Below are 19,544 nucleotides of genomic sequence, written 5' to 3'. Positions count from 1 at the left end.
GCTCTTTTTTGGCCCAATTCTATTCCCACTGAAGTTAATAAGAGTTTGACCTTTGATTTCAGTGGGAGCAGAGCAAAGACGACACTGTATGTTTTTGCAAATCTCAACCCTAGGGTGTGATCTAAAGCCCAATGAAGTCACTGGAAATTCTCCCATTGACTTCACTTTGTTTGAATCAGGCATTTAAGGCCTAAATAGCAGTAAAACTGAGTGTGAGGAGAACAGACATGCAGGTGAGGGCTCCCTTACAGGGTAACTATGATACAGTTTGGGAGTTCATTTGAATCCAAAACTCAAAAAGACATTGGCGGCTGCAAACCTACTGTAAATTGCAACTGAAGAAAATGTTCATGTAGTAATAATAATACCTGACATTTATAAACCCCTCTGTCATCTGAGAGGCATACTTTAAAACACAAATGGATGTACCTTCACAAACACCCTTCTGAGGCTGGTAAGTCTGTTTTACAGATGAAGAAACTGCAGCACAGACACACACTGACTTACCTCAGGTCATATAAAAAGTATGTGTAAGAGCTAGGACTAAGGTCTCCTTCAGTCCTATGCCTTAACTATAAGACCAACATTCCTCCCCAAAGTGAAACAGCTGCTGAATTTTGCACAGCTCTGTGTACTAGGCCTGGTCAAAACATTTTTTCAGCAAAACTCCCCCCCCCCCCCCCCCCAAAAAAAAAAAAAAAAAAAAAAAAAGAATTTTTGACTGAATTTTCATGGTCAGAATTTCCCAGTTTTTAAAAATCAAAAATGAAAAATCTTCATTTTGGGGGTTCCTCCCTCCTTCTCTCCCCTTTTTTGTTTATCCACTTGTAAAACCTCTGCGGGGGTGGAGGGGAAAGAACCGGGAGGGAGAGGAAAGGAGGAAAACATTAAAGAATTGGAAAACGCCACCCAAAAAATTTGAACTAAACAAACGATTTTCATTTTGTTTTCAATTTTTGTGTGTGTGTGGGAAATAAAGGGCATTTTTATCTAGCTCTGTTGTTTATGAGCATAGTTTTTAAATGTTTCTCTGAGACTGAATGTTCTCAGTGTTGTTTTTTCAAGTTTAGCCATGATTAAGGGCCTGTCTACCCCCAGAAGTTGCACCTGAAATGTTACCGATTCATGCTAAACCCAATTTAAATCAGGTTTGAACAAAAATAAGGCCCAGTGTACACTACAGACTTCTGCCAGCATAGCTGTGTTGGTCAGGGCTATGAAGAGGTATGATCTCTGGATGATAGAGTCATGCCAGCTGAAGCCCCAAGTGTAGATACAGATATACTAGGAAAATTGCACTTTTACTGGAATAGCTTGTTTAGTCCCTGGAGGGTGATTTTTAAATTATACTGATATGAATTGCAGCTGTGCTGGTATAGCTACATCTACCTTTGGAGCTCCTTGCTGGTATAGTTTTCCCATTATTATTAGACTAGTAAAGTGCTGCTAGTGTAGACATGGCCTGTGAGTGTCCACATGGAAAGTTGCACCTGTTGAACTAAATCAGTCTAAAATAACAGCACTAGTTAAACCAATATAACTTTGTGAATACACCAACATGACAGAGAATTAGAAGTGTTTGGGATAATTCCTTGATACCCAAATAAGAGATGAGAGGTTACATGTCTTTCAGATGTGACATACTGTTTGGCAGTCTGCTTAAGGTTTACTTCCTTTTCAGTTATCTTTTATGTGCATCATATATGCTGATGTTCTAGCCTGTTGCTGTTTTTACAATAGATAAAAAAATTGGTTTAATGTTTTATGGCCCAAAGTTTTGCACACTTGATCTTGCTATCAAGCGCATAAAATAGTTTGAACATACTTTATTGGGGTCAACTAAATATCGTTGAATAAGGAACTCTCATGTTCATGTTATTCAGTGACATTTAAATTCAGCCTTAAGTATTCCTTGTTAGTACAGAGTACTCATTGGGCTGCCTTAGGTATTAATTTTGACCACCGTTGGTCCCTCCCTAGTTCATCTTAATGGCTCCCTTTTTAAAAATTAATTCTGAAGTCAAAATTCACTTACAGTTAAAAATCATGTTGTCCATCTGCTGAATTATTATAGAGCAGGAAGACACCTTCTGCATTTGCTCCCGTATAAAAGGGTTGATTAATCTTTACCATAAAACCCAAGTATCAGAACAGTTATAAACAAACAAAGTCTGGTTCCCCTCTCACTTACACCAGTGCAAATCAGGAATTAAAGCCAAGAACTTAAAGGACCAGTGGGGGAAAAAATTGTATGAGAATCCATAGCTCATTTACCCATGGCTAGTATTAATAATTTCATGTTTTTACCACAGGAGGGCATAAGCAGAACTCTTAACACACTCTTGGGATAAATTAAAAAAGAAAGGAGAAGAGGCTTTGTCAGATGTGTATATATAATATAACCCCCTGTTTCTCCACCTGATGTTGCATGCCTCAAAGAATTTCTGTATGTTGCATACAGCATGGTGAAATTAGGAAATCAGCTCCGCAAGACAAACGCCCAAAGAGCCATATATAGCAGAATGTCATTTCCCACTGGCGCATGCATACTGTGGAATCACAAGGGTCTGATTCTAATTAGCAGAGCTGTCTAATGTCTAAGCAGACAGCTGAATTGAGGATATGATATACACATTGTTCTACTGCCCCTGTTTGCTCCCATTGGCAGCACGCCAGATTATGGCCAGGCGTGCCCTCTCTCCTAAAATGTACAGTGAAAAGAGAGCCTGTATCTAACAAAACAAAGGTCCATTCTCCCTTTCAGATGTTAAAGAGCCAGCTGTAGGGACCAGCAAGACCTGCAGCTGTGGGAAGGCCCTGTGCTCTTGGTGTGCATTTAATTAAAATATTGTATCAGTGAAGGCAAATCTCTTGCAGTTTTCTGCCCCTCTGAGTCACAAAAGAGCTTTCTTGTATTATTTCAGTAAGCATCATTGATATTCTGCTGATGCAAAGTACAACCAGGCAGGTGCTGCCTCAGTGTGGGAAGCAGCCTGTTGTGCAGATCTTAGTGAGAGAGACTATTTACTTTTTTAGGGAAATGTGTGCATGGAGATAAGGATCATAGTAAGACTGGCTTTTAGTTTAGCTTATTACACATGAATGGTTTCTTTATGCTAATGTGCAGGATTTGCTATCAAAACTATAAATATTTCCACAGAGCATAGAGACCTCTCCTGAGTCCTGTTCTCATCTTAATGATTTATTATTATGATGATATTTATGTAGCACCAGAAGTGTGCTAGGGGTTTTGCAGACAGATAAAAAGAGAAGGGACAGGATTTTCCATAGTGACGAGTAATTTTGGGTGCCTCCATTTTTGGGTGTCCAACTTAAGACCTCTTAAAAGGGCCTGACTTTCAGAAGTGGATGTGAAGTGCTTTCTGAAAATTAGACTCCTTTAAGGTGACTCAAGTTGGGCATCCAAAAATGGAGGCACCCAAAAATCTTTGTAAAGCTTTGGCCAAGGTGCCTGCCCAATAAAGCTTTCAGGGTAAAATTTTTTGAAAACCCCTGAAAGTGATGTGAGCTTAAATCTCAAGTGCCTAAGTTGTTTTTGAAAATGGGACTTAGGCTCCCAAGCCACTTAGGTCCTTTTGAAAATGTCCCCCATAATTGAAACAGACCGTGTACAGACGTGGGCTGAACTGCTGGTTCTCATCAAGAATATTCCTTACTGTTGAGCAGCCCACATCTTTTCCCTACTGAAGCAGGTATTACCCCTGTCTCAAGCCGCTCTTCCAGCATTAACCTGTTTTTTTTTTCTCTCAATTCTGTTGTCATCCATCCTTCTAGAGATTTTGTTTCTGAATAGTCACATTTATAGATGGCTAATGCAAGATAATTGTGGAGCCACCACTCTGTGCATTTGTGTGCATAATATATAAACACAGTCAATGGGAGAAAGTGGGGAGAGGGTGTAATGTAGACCCTTTAATCTCACTGATTCTAAGACCCAAATGGCTTACTTAAAAATATGGTAGTGATAACTGCTCTTTTTGACACTATTCCTGGCTGTCTCGTAGAGTGCCCGATCACACTGTTCTACATGTGCTCCTTATTCTTCACAATCCCACGGAAGGTTCTCTCTGGAGCAGCCGCAGCAGCCATTCAAGCAAAAACATGACCCACTCTCCTTCTTATTAGGGTTCTTTCGTCCTGTTGTGCCTTGTGTCACAACAAATTGTATAGCTTTTAATATCTCTCCGGTGCTGCTCAGTGCCAAATACAAGCTTCATTTACTGTTAAACCCTGGCGCTAACCACTGCACACATTTCTTTTAGTTGTCCTAACTTTCGTAGTTGTGCACTCCTTGCCAGAGGATGTTGTGAAGGCCAAGACTATATCAGGGTTCAAAAAAGAACTAGATAAATTCATGGAGGATAGGTCCATCAATGGCTATTAGCCAGGATGGACAGGGATGGTGTCCCTAGCCTCTGTTTGCCAGAAGCTGGGAATGGGCGACAGGGGATGGATCACTTGGTGATTACCTGTTCTGTTCATTCCCTCTGGGGCACCTGGCAGTGGCCACTGTTGGAAGACAGGATACTGGGCTAGATGGACCTTTGGTCTGACCCAGTATGGCCATTCTTATGTTCAGTTATCTTCTCCCTCATATAAAAGGAGAAATATTTTCCATTGAGTTCTCCTAGAGGAAATATCCCGTTCCCAGGAACCAGTCAGTTTTTATCATCCATTAGGGCCAGGAGCTCTTAGCTTGGGGTTCCAAACAGATTTTGATCACCCTGCTCTACCCATCTTGCTAAACAGGAAAGGGAGGTGCAAGCTAGATGTGGCCTGGGTGCGGAAAAGGTTGAGAACCACTGAAGGAGAGCTGGCTGTATTTTAAAGAAGCCTTATTGAGGGCGAAGGAACAAACCATCCCGATGTGCAGAAAGAATACCAAATATGGCAGGCGACCAGCTTGGTTTAACATTGAAATCTTTGGTCAGTTTAAACTCAAAAAGGAAGCTTACAAGAAGTGGAAATTTGGACAGATGACTCAGGAGGAGTATAAAAATAGTGCTTGAGCATGCAGGGGTGTAATCAGGAAGGCCAAAGCACAATTGGAGTTGCAGCTAGCAAGGGATGTGAAGGGTAACAAGAAGGGTTTCTACAGGTATGTTAGCAACAAGAAGGTGGTCAGGGAAAGTGTGGGACCCTTACTGAATGGGGGAGACAACCTAGTTACAGATTATTTGGAAAAAGCTTAAGTACTCAATGCTTCTTTTGCCTCGGTCTTCACAGACAAGGTCAACTCCCAGACTGCTGCACTGGGCAACACAGTATGGGGAGGAGATGAGCAGCCCTCAGTGGTGAAAGAACAGGTTAAGGACTATTTAGAAAAGCGGGACATGCACAAGTCCATGGGTCCAGATCTAATGCATCCAAGGGTGCTGAGGGAGTTGGCTGATGTGATTGCAGAGCCATTGGCCATTATCTTTGAAAATTCGTGGTGATCGGGGGAGGTCCCAGACGATTGGAAAAAGGCAAATATAGTGCCCATATTTTAAAAAGGGTATAAAGAGAACCTGGGGAACTACAGTCTGGTCAGCCTCACTTCAGTCCCCGGCAAAATCATGGAGCAGGTCCTCAAGGAATCCATTTTGATCCAGATTGCCTTCTATGATGAGATAACTGGCTCTGTGGATATGGGGAAAGCAGTGGATGTGATCTATCTTGACTCTAGCAAAGCTTTTGATACAGTCTCCCACAGTATTCTTGCCAGCAAGTTAAAGAAGTATGGTTTGGATGAATGGACTATAAGGTGGATAGAAAGCTGGCTAGATTGTTGGGCTCAAAGGCTTGATGTCTAGTTATCAGCCGGTATCAAGAGGAGTGCCCCAGGGATCGCTTCTGGGGCCGGTTTTGTTCAACATCTTTATTAATGATCTGGATGATGGGATAGATTGCATCCTCAGCAAGTTCGCAGATGACACTAAACTGGGGGGAGAGGTAGATATGCTGGAGGGTAGGGATAGGGTCTAGAGTGACCTAGACAAATTGGAGGATTGGGCCAAAAGAAATCTGATGAAATTCAACAAGGACAAGTGCAGAGTCCTGCACTTAGGAAGGAAGAATCCCATGTACCGCTACAGGCTGGGGACCAACTGGCTAAGCAGCAATTCTGCAGAAAAGGACCTGGGGATTATAGTGGGCAAGAAGCTGGATATGAGTCAGCAGTGTTCCCCTTTTGCCAAGAAGGCTAACAGCATATTGGGCTGTATTAGTAGGAGCATTGCCAGCAGATCGAGGGAAGTGATTATTCTCCTCTGTTTGGCGCTGGTGAGGCCATACCTGGCGTATTGCATCCAGTTTTGGTCCCCCCACTACAGAAGGGATGTGGACAAATTGGAGAGAGTCCAGCGGAGGGCAATGAAAATTATTAGGGGGCTGCAGCACATGACTTACGAGGAGAGGCATGCAGGAGAGAAGAGTGAGGGGGGATTTGATAGCAGCCTTCAACTACCTGAAGGGTGGTTCCAAAGAGGGTGGAGCTAGGCTGTTCTCAGTGGTGGCAGATGACAGAACAAGAAGCAATGGTCTCAAATTGCAGTGGGGAAGGTCTAGGTTGGCTAATAGGAAACACTATTTCACTACGAAGGTGGTGAAGCACTGGAATGGGTTACCTAGGGATGTGGTGGAATCTCCATCCTTAGAGGTTTTTAAGGCCTGACTTGACAAAGCCCTGGCTGGGTTGATTTAGTTGGTGTTGGTCCTGCTTTGAGCAGGGGATTGTACTAAATGACCTCCTGAGGTCTCTTCCAACCCTAATATTCTATGATTCTATGAATTAGCCAACTGAGAGCTGGATTAATCCATCTCCCAATTCTTTCTTTAAGCACTTAGCTACAACTAAGCCTTTCTGATAAGACCTATAATATAATGCTAAATGTCAGAGAAGAATATCCAGTGATAGGAGGTCACTTTACCTCTCATCCTAGATCTTTGCTTTTAATTTTTAACTAGGGTGTCTGGAAGCTTGTCTCAGATATGGCACTGTATAAGTATTATTGTTAACTACGCATTTCCTCTGCCCCAGGAACATTCCTCAGAATGTGAAATGGGATGCATGTTTTTAAGAATTCGAGAGAAAAATTATGGCATGACGCAGTAGTCTGAAGCAGTTGTCTAGATTTGAGAATATGCTCGCTGTTTATAACTAGGTAGATACAGCATTTAAAATATATAGCTAGCTCTCTCTTCAAAGGAAAAGGTCAGATCTGTTTTCTCACAAATTCAACAAAATAATGAATGAAAGCTTAGTAGTACAGTAGTGGATCTGATTCACAATGCCTTATTGTTTGGCTTTCTCCTCTGTTTAGACAGCATTCCCGCTGTTGAACAGATTGTAAATGCTGTGCATTATTATTATTCTTTGTTATTAATATTATTATATAGCACCGTATATGTGAGTGGTGCTTTTAAAGACCTATAAGCACAGTTCCTGCCCTAAATAATTTACAATCTGAGGCCTTGGTCCTGCATCAGAACGTGCTAGAGCTGACACCTGCACGTATGCAGAATCTCAGTGAGCTCACTAGGCCTTAGCATGGATGCACGCTAGTGGATTCTAAAGCAGGATGAGGGTTTGAGGTCTATAATTCATGGCTGTGCCCTGGAGTAAATCTTTTCAGGACTCACCCTTAAAACAGACACAATCCAGACCAAAGGGGAAGAGGAGAATGGGATTGACAAATCATGTGGTCCTAAATTGTTTTTGTTACACCCACTTCTGAGCAGATCTAAGTAGTTTTTTCCTTTTTGGTTGTTTTATGCTGGTTGTCTTTAAGTCCACCTGTTGTTGACCAGTGTAGGTGTCAAGGTCTGAAACTTAACACACAACTAAACTGGGAAGTTTTCAAATGTTGTCTTTTTCATGACTCCAGTTTGAATTGGACAAGCACAGCCAGGAAATTTTTGGGCCCTTGGGGGTATTTGTAAGTCCAGGTTCCTTTGCTGAATCATTTATAAAATTCAAAGACATTTTATTTTAAGGGCATGATTCTGCTACCCTGACTCGCATTGCTTTACTCCATGAGTAACTCTAGTGATTTCTACATTGAAAGCGTAACTGCACTGGGTCCAATGTGGATACAGTGGTAGATGAATGTTCATATTAAGCAAGAACCTCAATGCAAGATTTCAGAGGTGTTATGTACAACTTAAGGGAGGACTCTACACAACAAAACAGTTTTAAGAAGCAGCCTGACTTCGGAACACTTTCCCTGGCCCCTGCACGTGTTACAACAGCTCAGCTCCCTTTAGAGCAGGGATTTATAATTCTACATCTTGCTGCACAGGAGAATAAACATGAAAATGTGCTAATTTCCTTTCAAACAGGACATTTCACCTATATATCCCCCATTTTAACTTTTTTTTTTCTCCAAGTTCCCACTAGATCTTTTTTCAAAGCTCTTTACACAGACTAAATTCCTATTGAAACCTATGGGGTACTGAAAACAAGGCTCATTAATAGGAATGAAAATAAGCAACATTTTTTGCATTATGCTGTTGTGATCACACTGCTTTCCTTTCTCAATAAATATGCTTAGTCTCTTCAGTCACATTATTTCCTGAAGTCTGGCCCAAAGCCATTGAGGGCAATGGGAGTCATTCATAATGACAGTGAATAGTAACAGGACCAGGGAAAGAGCCAGCGAATGGCTCTGTAGTCTGGTAGTTAGGGCATCCTCCTAGGTCGATGTGGTAGACCCAAGTTCAAGTCCCTGCTCCAGTGACTGCTCACTTATTTATAAAAAGTGCAACAGCTTCAACAGGAGAGACATGTTGACCCCCAACAGAATAACTCATAGCCCAGTGAGTAGGACGCTTTTCTGTAATATGGGAAACCCAAATTCAATCTCTTCTCCACACCAGGCCGAGGGAGGAATTGACCCTGGGTCTCCCACTTCCCAGAGACTACCCTAGCCACTCGGCTAAAAGTTTATAAGGCAACTCCTCATCCTCTTTTCCCTCACGGCGCTATGTAAATCTAGTCCTCCTTGGCTTTTGTCAAAATGCCCAACATTTAAATGGAAAAGAAAAGAATCAGGTCAAAACAAAACATTTAGTTTCTACCCAAGTCAAATTTTCTTTTTTCTACTTCTTGATTCACTGAAAATTTTTGAAAATTTCATTTTCAGACCCCGCCCAAAAAAAAATCTTTTTTTTTTTTTTGTCAGAATGACTAGTGAACTTAAAAATCCATTCTTCATTTAGCTCTGCTCCACACTTGGTTGTGATTATTGTTGATCTAGTGGTTAAGTCATAGGACTAGAACTTAGAAAACATGGATGTCAGTTCCTGCATCTGTCACAGACTTGGGCAAGTCACTTAATCTCTCGACTTCAGTTTCCTCATTTGAACCTGGAAATAATACTTCCCTACATCACAGGGGTGCTGTCAGGGTAAATTCATGAGTATGTTTAAAGTGCTTTGAGATCCTTGGTGGGAGATGCTATGAAAGTGTAAAGTGTTATCATTTTAATTGTATCATAAACCATGTTCAGACGTAGCTAAAATCAAACGTGGTACCATCGTTACAGTCATGGTGTCACAGTGTTCACAAACGAGGTTGCTGGCTACACAAGGGAAGTAGCCTGTTGGGCTTGTCTGTACTGCAGTTTCTGTGAAGTTCCACCACTGTTCTAGCACAAGTGTAGCTCCGTTGGTCAAAGTGCTAGTGTAGACTGTCTGCTGGTATTTCTACCACTGTGTCATCATGATCTGCTCTGAACAGGGTCAAATAATGTGGTGGTAAAAGTGGCTCTGGCTGTTCTACACCAGCATCCCACTGTTAGTAGTAGCACTGGTGGAACTATAGCTATAGCACTGTGGGGAAGGTTTGGTAAAATCCCAAGTGTAAACACACCCTAGCAGGGCCTCGCCTGAACCTGTTTCGGCTGAGACTTTCCAGATTCAAATAATTGAGTACCCAAATCCACTGTGCAGCTTTGAAAATCACAGGCTTTATCTCCTGCATAGTTCCCCTCAGACCTATTCCAGTCAGTTCCCCAAGAACTCAGCCGGACTCTGGTGTCATCATTCAGGTTCCTTTATTTGGCATACAGCAAAACTACACTGAGTTGATCAGACTCAAGTGTAGGGGGTTGGTCTAAGGTGTACCACACATCCAGAGTTACGCAGCAAACCACTTCCTTTATACGCATTTACACATTACATTACATTTACTATACATTGCACTACACGTTTTGGGATTGGCTGGTCACTTTGTAGGAAACAATCCCTGTACAGCATGTTCTGTCTGTGCACACACTGTCCGTGTACAACTTACTCTTTACCGCATCTTTTGTTCTAGGCTTAATTTATCCATTCTTATCTTGTCCACTGTAAATGGTTCCCTATATGTTCCACCTTATTTTACCTAGTACAGCCATTCTGCCTCCAGCCTGCTGATTTATTTACCTCCCTAATTCTGTATCCTAAGAAAGGCCTCACCCATGTCCAATTCGTCCTGTAGTATAGTCCTTTCTATATTATCAAGAGCCGCTGTGCCACGGGGCAGTTCTTGAACATTGTGAAACACACTTTGATTTTGCTTTGTGGATTGGCTCAAACTGTATTATAACCTTATTCCCAAATTTTGCTTCAGCCTTGGACTTTTCAGATCCCCCAGCATAGTGTAGACAGAACTTCAGTGGGAGTTTTACCACTGACTTCCATGAAGCAGAGTTAGGTCAGCGCTGAATGCTTTTGAAAATTCCACTCTAAATATAAGAACATAAGAACGGCCATACTGGGTCAGATCAAAGATCCATCTAGCCCAGCATCCTGTCTTCTGACAGTGGCCATTGCCAGGTGCCCCAGAGGGAAGGAACAGAACAGGTAATCATCAAGTGATTCATCCCCTGTCACCCATTCCAGCTTCTGGCAAACAGAGGCTAGGGACACCATCACTGCCCATCCTGGCTAATAGCCATTCATGGATCTATCCTCCATGAACTTACCCAGTTCTTATCTACTAATGAAAACTACTCTCCCTTCTAAACTGTAAGGATCTTATACTGCACTTTGATTTTATTTAGATATACCTTCTTGTATCTGCAATTACCACAGGCTGAGGACTTATTTTGGCAGCTTTTTTTTGTAAATAACCATTTAAAGAGGGGTTCATCATTTTAGAAATCTGAGAGAAAGGGAATAAAGATATAAAGCTGCAGTAGGAAGAGAGCCTGAGAAATAAGCCCTTGTATCAAAGTCCTGGTATGAGGCCTGAGGCCTGGGCTAAAGTAATAGTTGAAGCTTTACTGATATAAAGCAAAGACAAGCTCTGAGCAAAAGGCAGGACCTGTTCACAGAATCTAGCAAGAACAGGGCTGATATTGAAGAAATACACATTCCTAAGAAATGGTAGGCACAGAGTAATAACACAGACACGTTCCGATTCCAAGTGGCACCAAAACATCCCGATATTAAGGATGGTACAAAAACATTCCCCAAGAATAATAGGAACACACTGACTGCTCCTAAAAGATAAGGTCAGAATTACAGTGCATAATAAAAATGTTTTAATTGAACCAACATATACAAGGTGATGGGTGATAACTAGCCATGTCAGGGGGGAGCAACTAACTATGTTAGAGGGGCAGTATTAACTAGTTTGTATTGGGGTATAAAGATGTATCTAAGAGGGAGTGTCTTTGTTTAGCCTAAGGAGGAACGGAAAGTCTTGCTGTTCACTGATCTGGTCCATTGTTACGGGCATACATGTGTTAGTGGTCTGGTAGAATCTGTGGGATACTAGTACTGTGCTTGGTTGATAATAAACCTGGCCTGGTGCTTTCGTCTCTTGACGGATTTTGTGGTCTTTGGGTGGTTTGCTTGAGGTCTGCTGTGCCAGCTGTTTGTGCAGAGCTGTGGCAGCACACAGGGACAACACAGAAAGAACACACACATTTAGCCACACTGGTGACCCATGACTGCTGATCTGGTAAGTAAGCAAGCTATCCTCTGTAGGAATTGCGATCTAATATCTTGCATGCTTCTTTTTAAGGTGCTGGTTTATTTTTAACCATCACTTGGTTTCTTACTTGCCATTGCCTAATATCATGGCTCTCATCAAATGCTTGATTCATTATTTGCTGCTCTACAGCCTGTTGTGCTGCAGGTGCTCCTTAGACTGTACCCAACCAATATTTGAGACTGTTTTTTAGGTGGTTGTTGCCAGTGTTTTTGTAGTTTCCCAATCTGGGGGGTACACAGCAGGAGTCTGATACTGTAGCCAGATGTCATTCCAAAAAGCACCAGCTGCACACAGTTTAAGCAGGTAAAACTGTAACCAAGAGGAGTGACAATGAGAAGTTTTCTGTAATGCACTCATCTCAAGGTGAACGCTTCCATCTGTTATAGACAACTGTGATGTGCTGCTATTGAATAAGATGTAAAAATGAGATCCTGATGACTTGCTGTCAATAAAACTCTTATCGCACTTTTTGCTGCAGGATGGGTGTTAATCTAAGACTCAGTTGTTCTCAAACCAGTGTTACATGTACCCCTGGCGGTACGCAGAGGTCTTCCGGGGGATATATCAACTCATCTAGATATTTGCTAGTTTTACAACAGGCTCCATAAAAAGCACTAGCAAACTCAGGATAAACTAAAATTTCATGCAGACAATTACTTGTTTATTACACTGAAATGTAAGTTCAATATTTATATTCCAATTGACTTATTTTATAATTATATGGTAAAAATGAGAAAGTTAAGCAATTTTTCAGTAATAGATTGCTGTGACACTTCTGTATTTTTATGTCTGATTTTGTAAGCAAGTCGTTTTTAAGTGAGGTGAAACTTGGGGGCATGCAAGACAAATCAGACTCCTTAAAGGGGTACAGTAATCTGAAATGGTTGGAAGCCACTGGCTAGGTCATTGGTTGTCAACCTTTCCAGACTACTGTACCTTTTTCAGGAGTCTGATTTGTCTTGCATACCCCAAGATTCACCTCACTTAAAAACTACTTGCAAAATCAGACATAAAAATACAAAAGTGTCACAGCGCACTATTACTGAAAAATTGCTTTCTTTCTCATTTTGTCTGTATGAAATTTTAGTTTGTACTGACTTTGCTAGTGCTTTTTATGTAGCCTGTTGTAAAACTAGTAAAATATCTAGATGAGTCGATGTACCCCGTGGAAGACCTCTGCGTACCCCCAGGGGGTAGGTATACCCCTGAATGAAAACCTCTGATCTCGGTGACCTGACCAGATTCCAGTTTGGTTCATTACACACTGTCTGTCTAAATTTGCCTTGTAATTTTAATTGGATATAGTTGTGACGGGGTTCCTAGGTGCAGCCTGGACTGTAGGACTGCTGAGCCCTCTGTCCCGCCAATCTGGGCTCCCTCTCACACTGTGATGTTGTTGGCAAGCTACTAACCTTTGGCAGGTACTGCACTTACACAAACATCCAAGGACTCACCCCACTGAGTTACATGAATGCTTCTCCCAGCCACTCATGAACCAACAATAGAGAGGCTCCAGCCAGTTCCCCCTAGTTCCCCAGCCTTGCTCCCCTAGAATATACGATCTTGCCCTGATCAGAAGCCTGCCTAATGTAAGTTCATTAACCAGTATGTCCCTCCCTTGATGTGGAGAGGACATACGCTAGCCTTTGTAAACTGAGCTGAAATTTCCCAAGCAATGCAACCAAAACACACTGTTTTAGGTAAAATATAAAACCAATTTATTAACTACAGAAAGGTAGATTTTAAGTGATTATAAGTAGTAAGTGTAGAGATCAAAATTGGTTACCTAAATTAAATTCACAGTCTGAGTTCTATAAACTAAACAGGATATTAATTGAGGAGTGTCTCATCCTGATAGGTCAAACAGGTCACAAATCTTCAATGCACAGGCTGTAACTCTCCTCCAGCCCGGGACCACCTGACCTAGTTCAAAGTCTTTGTCCTCCAGATGTGTTTCCAGGTGTTGAGTTGTGGGGGGAGTGAAGCCAAATGATGATGTCACTCTCCTTTTATGGTTTCTTCCAGCTTACTGGAAAGATCTTTTGGTGTGACGTGAATCAAGCAACCTCCTTTGTATACGTGCGATCTCTGAGAAGTCTTCATTGTACACAGTTCCTGGGACAGCCATTGGGAGTGTGGATTTCTTTTAATGGGCCATCAGTGCTTCCGACTACTCCATTGTAGTACCTGAAAGGCTGGTTTTGGGTGTTCCTAACCTCACAACATATTTCAATAACACACACACAGAGCAAAACTTCATAACTTCACATACAATGATAGCACATACAATCCAATAGGATATGAATGTTCAACAGATCAAGATTTTCAAAATGATACCTCATAAGGCATACGTCGTATATAACATATCAAAATTATATGACAGTGGTGAATATAGGGGTTCCAGGGTATTGCTTTGAGGTACAGAGTGCCACAACAGTATCTTTCATTTCCCATCCTAATATTCAGTGTGCATTGTGAAACCATGAGATACATTTTAAGTTTATTTGTAAAATGCTTTGAGATCTATTTGCATGAAATGCACTATCTACGTACAATATTGTTATCATTAAACAGGACCAGTGGGTTTCAGTACCTAGCCAGAGTGTGTTGTGTTATTAAATAGTGCTTCATTGGCATCAGATATAAGCCATAATACACCAAAGCCCCAGTACAGCCATAACTTGTCAACATTTTTCTTTAAATTGTCCACAAATAGTCTTTAAAATGGCTATTCAGATGTCTATTTTGGAGTAAAATATTGCCATCTTTGTGGCTAAATCCAAGTCAGCATTAATGCCAATATGCATCGCTCCGCCCATCCATTTTCAGGCAAAAATAGCACTGCTTACGGTCTTTTTTTTTTGTTTGTTTGTTTTGTTTTTGTTAACTTTTCTACGCCCTGATCAAGGAAATCACTTAAGCATACACTTACATGAGACTAACCCCAGTGAAGTCAGTGGGACTACTCATATACTTAGGTGTGTGCTCGAGTGCTTTCCTGGACTGACACCCTAGATTGATGAACACCAACCCTATAATGAGATTTGCTTGCTGAGCTTTTTGTTGTATTTTTTGGTGTGGGTGCGGAATGCTATTTGATGTGAGGTAAAAAAAAAAAAAAAAAAAGCAGCCAAACAGAATCTTTGCTCATTTTGCACTCTTACTGCTTTCACACACACACACTGGGTCAGATTTACCTCTGTGTGTGTTTAAAAAATATAAGATTTTATTGAATTCCATTCTTGTACTGACCCTCAAAAAGGCAGACTAAGGTCCTGCTCCTGCATCTGGAGAGCTCATTGCAAGATTAAGGCCAGAGTTAGAAACTTCCTGAAGCTTCCCGTCCCTGACAAACCCAAACCATATTTTCTGTTTAGAGGGGAGCAAATTCACAGCAAATCACTTGCTCAAAATATTTCACTTTTTTTTAATTGTTTCTGAGCAGCATGTGATTTTCACACCTGCATTATTTATTCTAAATTATTTCTGTCTGTAAATTGTCTATGAGCAGATCATTGTGAGAATTCATGATTTGAAATTTGAAATATGATGATTAGTTTTGATTGGACAGAAGGTCATGCAATGTGGTTCTGTTCCCTCACTGGATGAGCACAACTCCTTGAATGAAGTTTTTAGTGTGAATACTCATGATTACAAATATGTAATTTGTTTCCCACAAATATCTTTTGATAACTGTTAACCTGTTGCTGTTTTCTCAAACATTTCTGCCATTAAACTTCTTTGTTAGAATGTTTGTGGAATGTAACATGGAAGGAGCAGGAACACGGTTGAAGCCAATTAGCTTTAAAATTCAATGAAATGTTCATAGAAAAAGTCTTGCTGTAGGTGCCCAGCTCTTCTTTCTCTTTGTTTTAACGAGTGTAGGGTTTACCTATACAGGAAAGTTATACCAATATAAGCTAAACTGTGAATTTAAACTGCTTTAGTTAGACTAGCATAACCACCCATGTGGTCACTCTTACTCCAGTATAAATATACCTTTTTCTTTAACTTATGTCACTTTGGAACGGGGGGGAATGCCACTCTTATTCAGGAATCAGAATATTCACCTGGAGAGTTATACCAGTATAACTACAGCAATTTAACTATAGAGGTATAACTTTACTGTAGTCACTGGTAAAAGTTTCCAGGATAGAAACTCCTAACCCCCTCACCCTGCCTACTCTCAGTGATACAGCATTTAAACATAACCAAAAAGGAGTAGTCATTTAAGAACATCACGCAAGCTCAGTTTAATACAAACCAGTACAGTGTGTACACAAAAAGAGGAGCAGCATCTGTTTTATAAATATGATCCATGAAAGGCTTCCAAATGTCTCCTCTGTTCTTCAAATGTGAATGTGATTTTCTCATAGGAAGCCATCTGGGATAGGCATGCTAACAACTCTGCCTCATTCAGAGTGCCATTGTTTTTCCTATGCCTCAGAGTGACTTGCTTTATGTCGTTAGCCTAACTTTGGAATGATTATCCTTTTTATTTTCTATTCCTTTAAAAAGAGTTTGTTGCATAGCAGATGTGCATCACAAGTGGTCTGGTTTAAACATGCTGCTTTTGCCTTCCTGTTAGAAACATCGTGAAAGGAATGAGAGACCTGCGAGAAGTATTACGGACTGTGGAAACAAAAGCTACTCAGAGCTTCAAAATGGTAAGGAAATGTATGGAAGGGTTTAAAAATGGGAAGTCAGTTTAATCTGCTTTGTGGATAGTTTATTTCTTAATCGTTGCTGTGGAACAAGATTCCCCCAGCCCTCCTCTGACTGATGCCCTTGTTGGATGTTGTGGTGACACATTTAATTCAGACACACAAGCCCAACAGACACACCTGAGCAGATGGGTATTTTCTCTGCCTCTCTTTTGAAAGCATTGTTCTGTTCAGTGTATTTTTTTTATTTGTAGGTTATTTTATTTTATTTTGCACACCAAAACAATTGTAATGTGAAACAAAATATGTCCTGTATTTCTGGCATCCCTGGATTATCCAACTGATAATGTCTGTCTTAGTCTCTCTTTCACACTCAGATGCACATACGCTTTTTCACATTAATAGATAGATTCAAATACATAGCACTGCTTTTTTCCCTCCTGGAACTTCCCGTGCTTTTGGATTTAAGGCGGTGCATTTTCTCTCTGTGAAGCACTCTGTTGAACAGTGTAATTGGGGATGATACTTGGGGATAGCCATTTTTGTGTGCTGCCTTTCCAAGGGCCTCTTACAAATGGACACATCAGAATTTACTTGTGCATGTTAGAGAGCAGCCAGAGACTGTCTCAAGTTATGGAGGGTTTGTTCTTGGGGGAGCTGATAGTTTATTCGGAGGTTTATATTTGTGTGTGCTTCAATTGTAATATTAAAAATATGGAACATGGGGAAGTAGCAGGGACATTATTGATGTGCATCATTAACCAGTGGCTAGCCCTGAAATGGGAGTCTTTCTGGTACTTGTCATAACTCATATAGCATGGCTAGGTGGAAAAAGGCCACTTCTCAGGAATGGATGTCAGTCAAAGTTTGGATCTGTCCTATTGTTCTCATTCCGGGCTTTGTCTCCCAGCAATGGCTGGTAGTCACCCAAATATATGATTAATGTTAACTGGCCTCTTCTTAATAAGACTGCTGTTACCCATGCTATTGGTCATGGATGAAGACCCTTAAACCTGGAAAGTCATGGTCTTGTGTGTTACTGAGACCTGGATGACTAAACTGGCCTTGTGTTGGTTCAACTTTGTCTGTCTGTCCATATATTCGATCCAAAATGAGTCCAGGAAAGGCTGAGGAAGAGATGTGGCTGTGCTTTTGACCTATGATTTTAGGTTCAGGAGATACCAGGTCCCAAGGGTGGTCTGATCTGAATGTGTCCACCTACCATACAGATCCAGGGGTAAAATGAGTATAATCGACATGTACAGAATGAGTGTTCCGGGTGTGTTCCTGATTGAGTCCATGTCCGGTCTGGTCCCTATTCACCGACATGTGTCGTTCTGGAACTTCTCTGTCCACTCTGACAATGTCTCTTCTGTGTCAGCTCAAGATCTCTAGGTCACCAGATGGTTTCTAGCTTATTCCATACTCTCAGGAGCTTAACTTTGAGCTGGGCATGGAAATGGGTGTTTTTAAAAAATGATACAGTTGAAATGGTCCCATCACTTTCCAGACCAAGATCAGAATTCTGGGGGATTTTATTGCTCAACCATAACATTGCTCTGCTGAAGGGCTGATGAGCATAACCATTTCTTGTCCCCAATCTCTGACACATTGGTACTTGGATGCTGCTTTCCCTGTACTGCAGGGTGAGCTATGTCGCATAGGAGAGATTAATCCCCAGGGGAAGATTAAGAGGTGTTTATACCACTATACCATTGGACTTTTTAAAAAAAATGAGCTGTTGAGAGGGGATTAGGGTAGGAATATACTTACTTAAACTAGTTTTTCAAACACTAAAATTAAACACATGAGCATATTTCGCTTGTAGGCTGACAATGTACTCGAAGCATAATGATGCTCTTTTAGCCAAAGGCAGTAATAATATAAATCAGAGACTTGGATTGTTCTAATTTGTTTGGTTTTATTCAAAACAAAAGTGAAGCTAATTTACAGTGCTACTGCACTGTACATTAAAGTCAAAGCAGACTCCAAGCATTGGGGGCCTGTCGCTTCTGAGCTGTTTTATCCCAATCATAGTCATAGTTTCATGCAGAGCTGCAGAGATCTTAGTGATATTAGTGCAGTTTTCTTATCCCCAGGGCTTTAGAAAGAAATGTCAGAGAGTTGGCTCCTGAGGGTGAAACTGACTGACTGATTGTATGCTGAGATGATAAAATGATATTGACTAATATCACTGTACCATAGGGTATTTTGCTCAGGTTTACATGTTATAAAAAGTATAGAAAAGGCTGCTTACTAGCAGATAGCTTTCCATCATTTGTCAGTGCATGAAGGTATGAAGGCTCCAAGGAGTTATGTGGAGCAGTATTTTTCCACAGCAATACCAGCCATTCACATCAGTTTGCAATTATCTGGATATAGAAATGAAACCTTCCTTTCCAGTTTTCAAGAAACACTGCACATTATTGATATTGCATCATAACTAACAAGATGATGTCCTTGTGTGACGAGATGGTCAAAAAGGAAACAATAAAAGTCCTCCGCAGCAACAGGTTTTTGTTTTGTTGGCAGTCTGGTAATAGGAACTTTCCATAGGTATAGATAAACTAGATTGAGATTGGAGAGGTCCTTCCTACTATTTTGACATTAGAATACATCGTGGGGAGCAGCTAGGACTCACATATTAGGATTTATAGGTATACTTACCTTATATGTAAAACATACTAATGCGGCAGGCCTAGTTGCTCCCCACCATGTATTTTATATGTAATATTGTGTGTGTGTGAGTACATATACGTGTTATAATCTGCATATGTTCTATGCAAAAACCAATGGGATGCATTGGATACATTTGAACAAAAAGGCAGGAAATGCCAGAATAAAGGTTCCTCCGATTCACTTCAGCTTGCTCACAACATTGTATCTCCTGGACC

The 19,544-nt window shown here is 41.0% G+C and overlaps 1 protein-coding gene across 1 annotated transcript in view; it reads left to right on the top strand.

Annotated features, from left to right (window-relative positions):
* TTC7A (tetratricopeptide repeat domain 7A) overlaps window positions 1-19,544 on the top strand; it is a 304,003-nt gene that overhangs the window by 42,552 nt on the left and 241,907 nt on the right. Inside the window, exon 6 of the mRNA XM_054022426.1 lies at window positions 16,575-16,653. Within this exon, the coding sequence (XP_053878401.1) occupies window positions 16,575-16,653 (79 nt within the window). The remainder of the gene's footprint in view (window positions 1-16,574; window positions 16,654-19,544) is intronic.

This window comes from Malaclemys terrapin, chromosome 3 (genome assembly GCF_027887155.1).
Source record: "Malaclemys terrapin pileata isolate rMalTer1 chromosome 3, rMalTer1.hap1, whole genome shotgun sequence".
NCBI classification, from domain to species: domain Eukaryota; kingdom Metazoa; phylum Chordata; order Testudines; family Emydidae; genus Malaclemys; species Malaclemys terrapin.
Note: the sequence above shows the minus strand (reverse complement) of the source record. Positions and strands in the feature narration are given on the sequence as shown.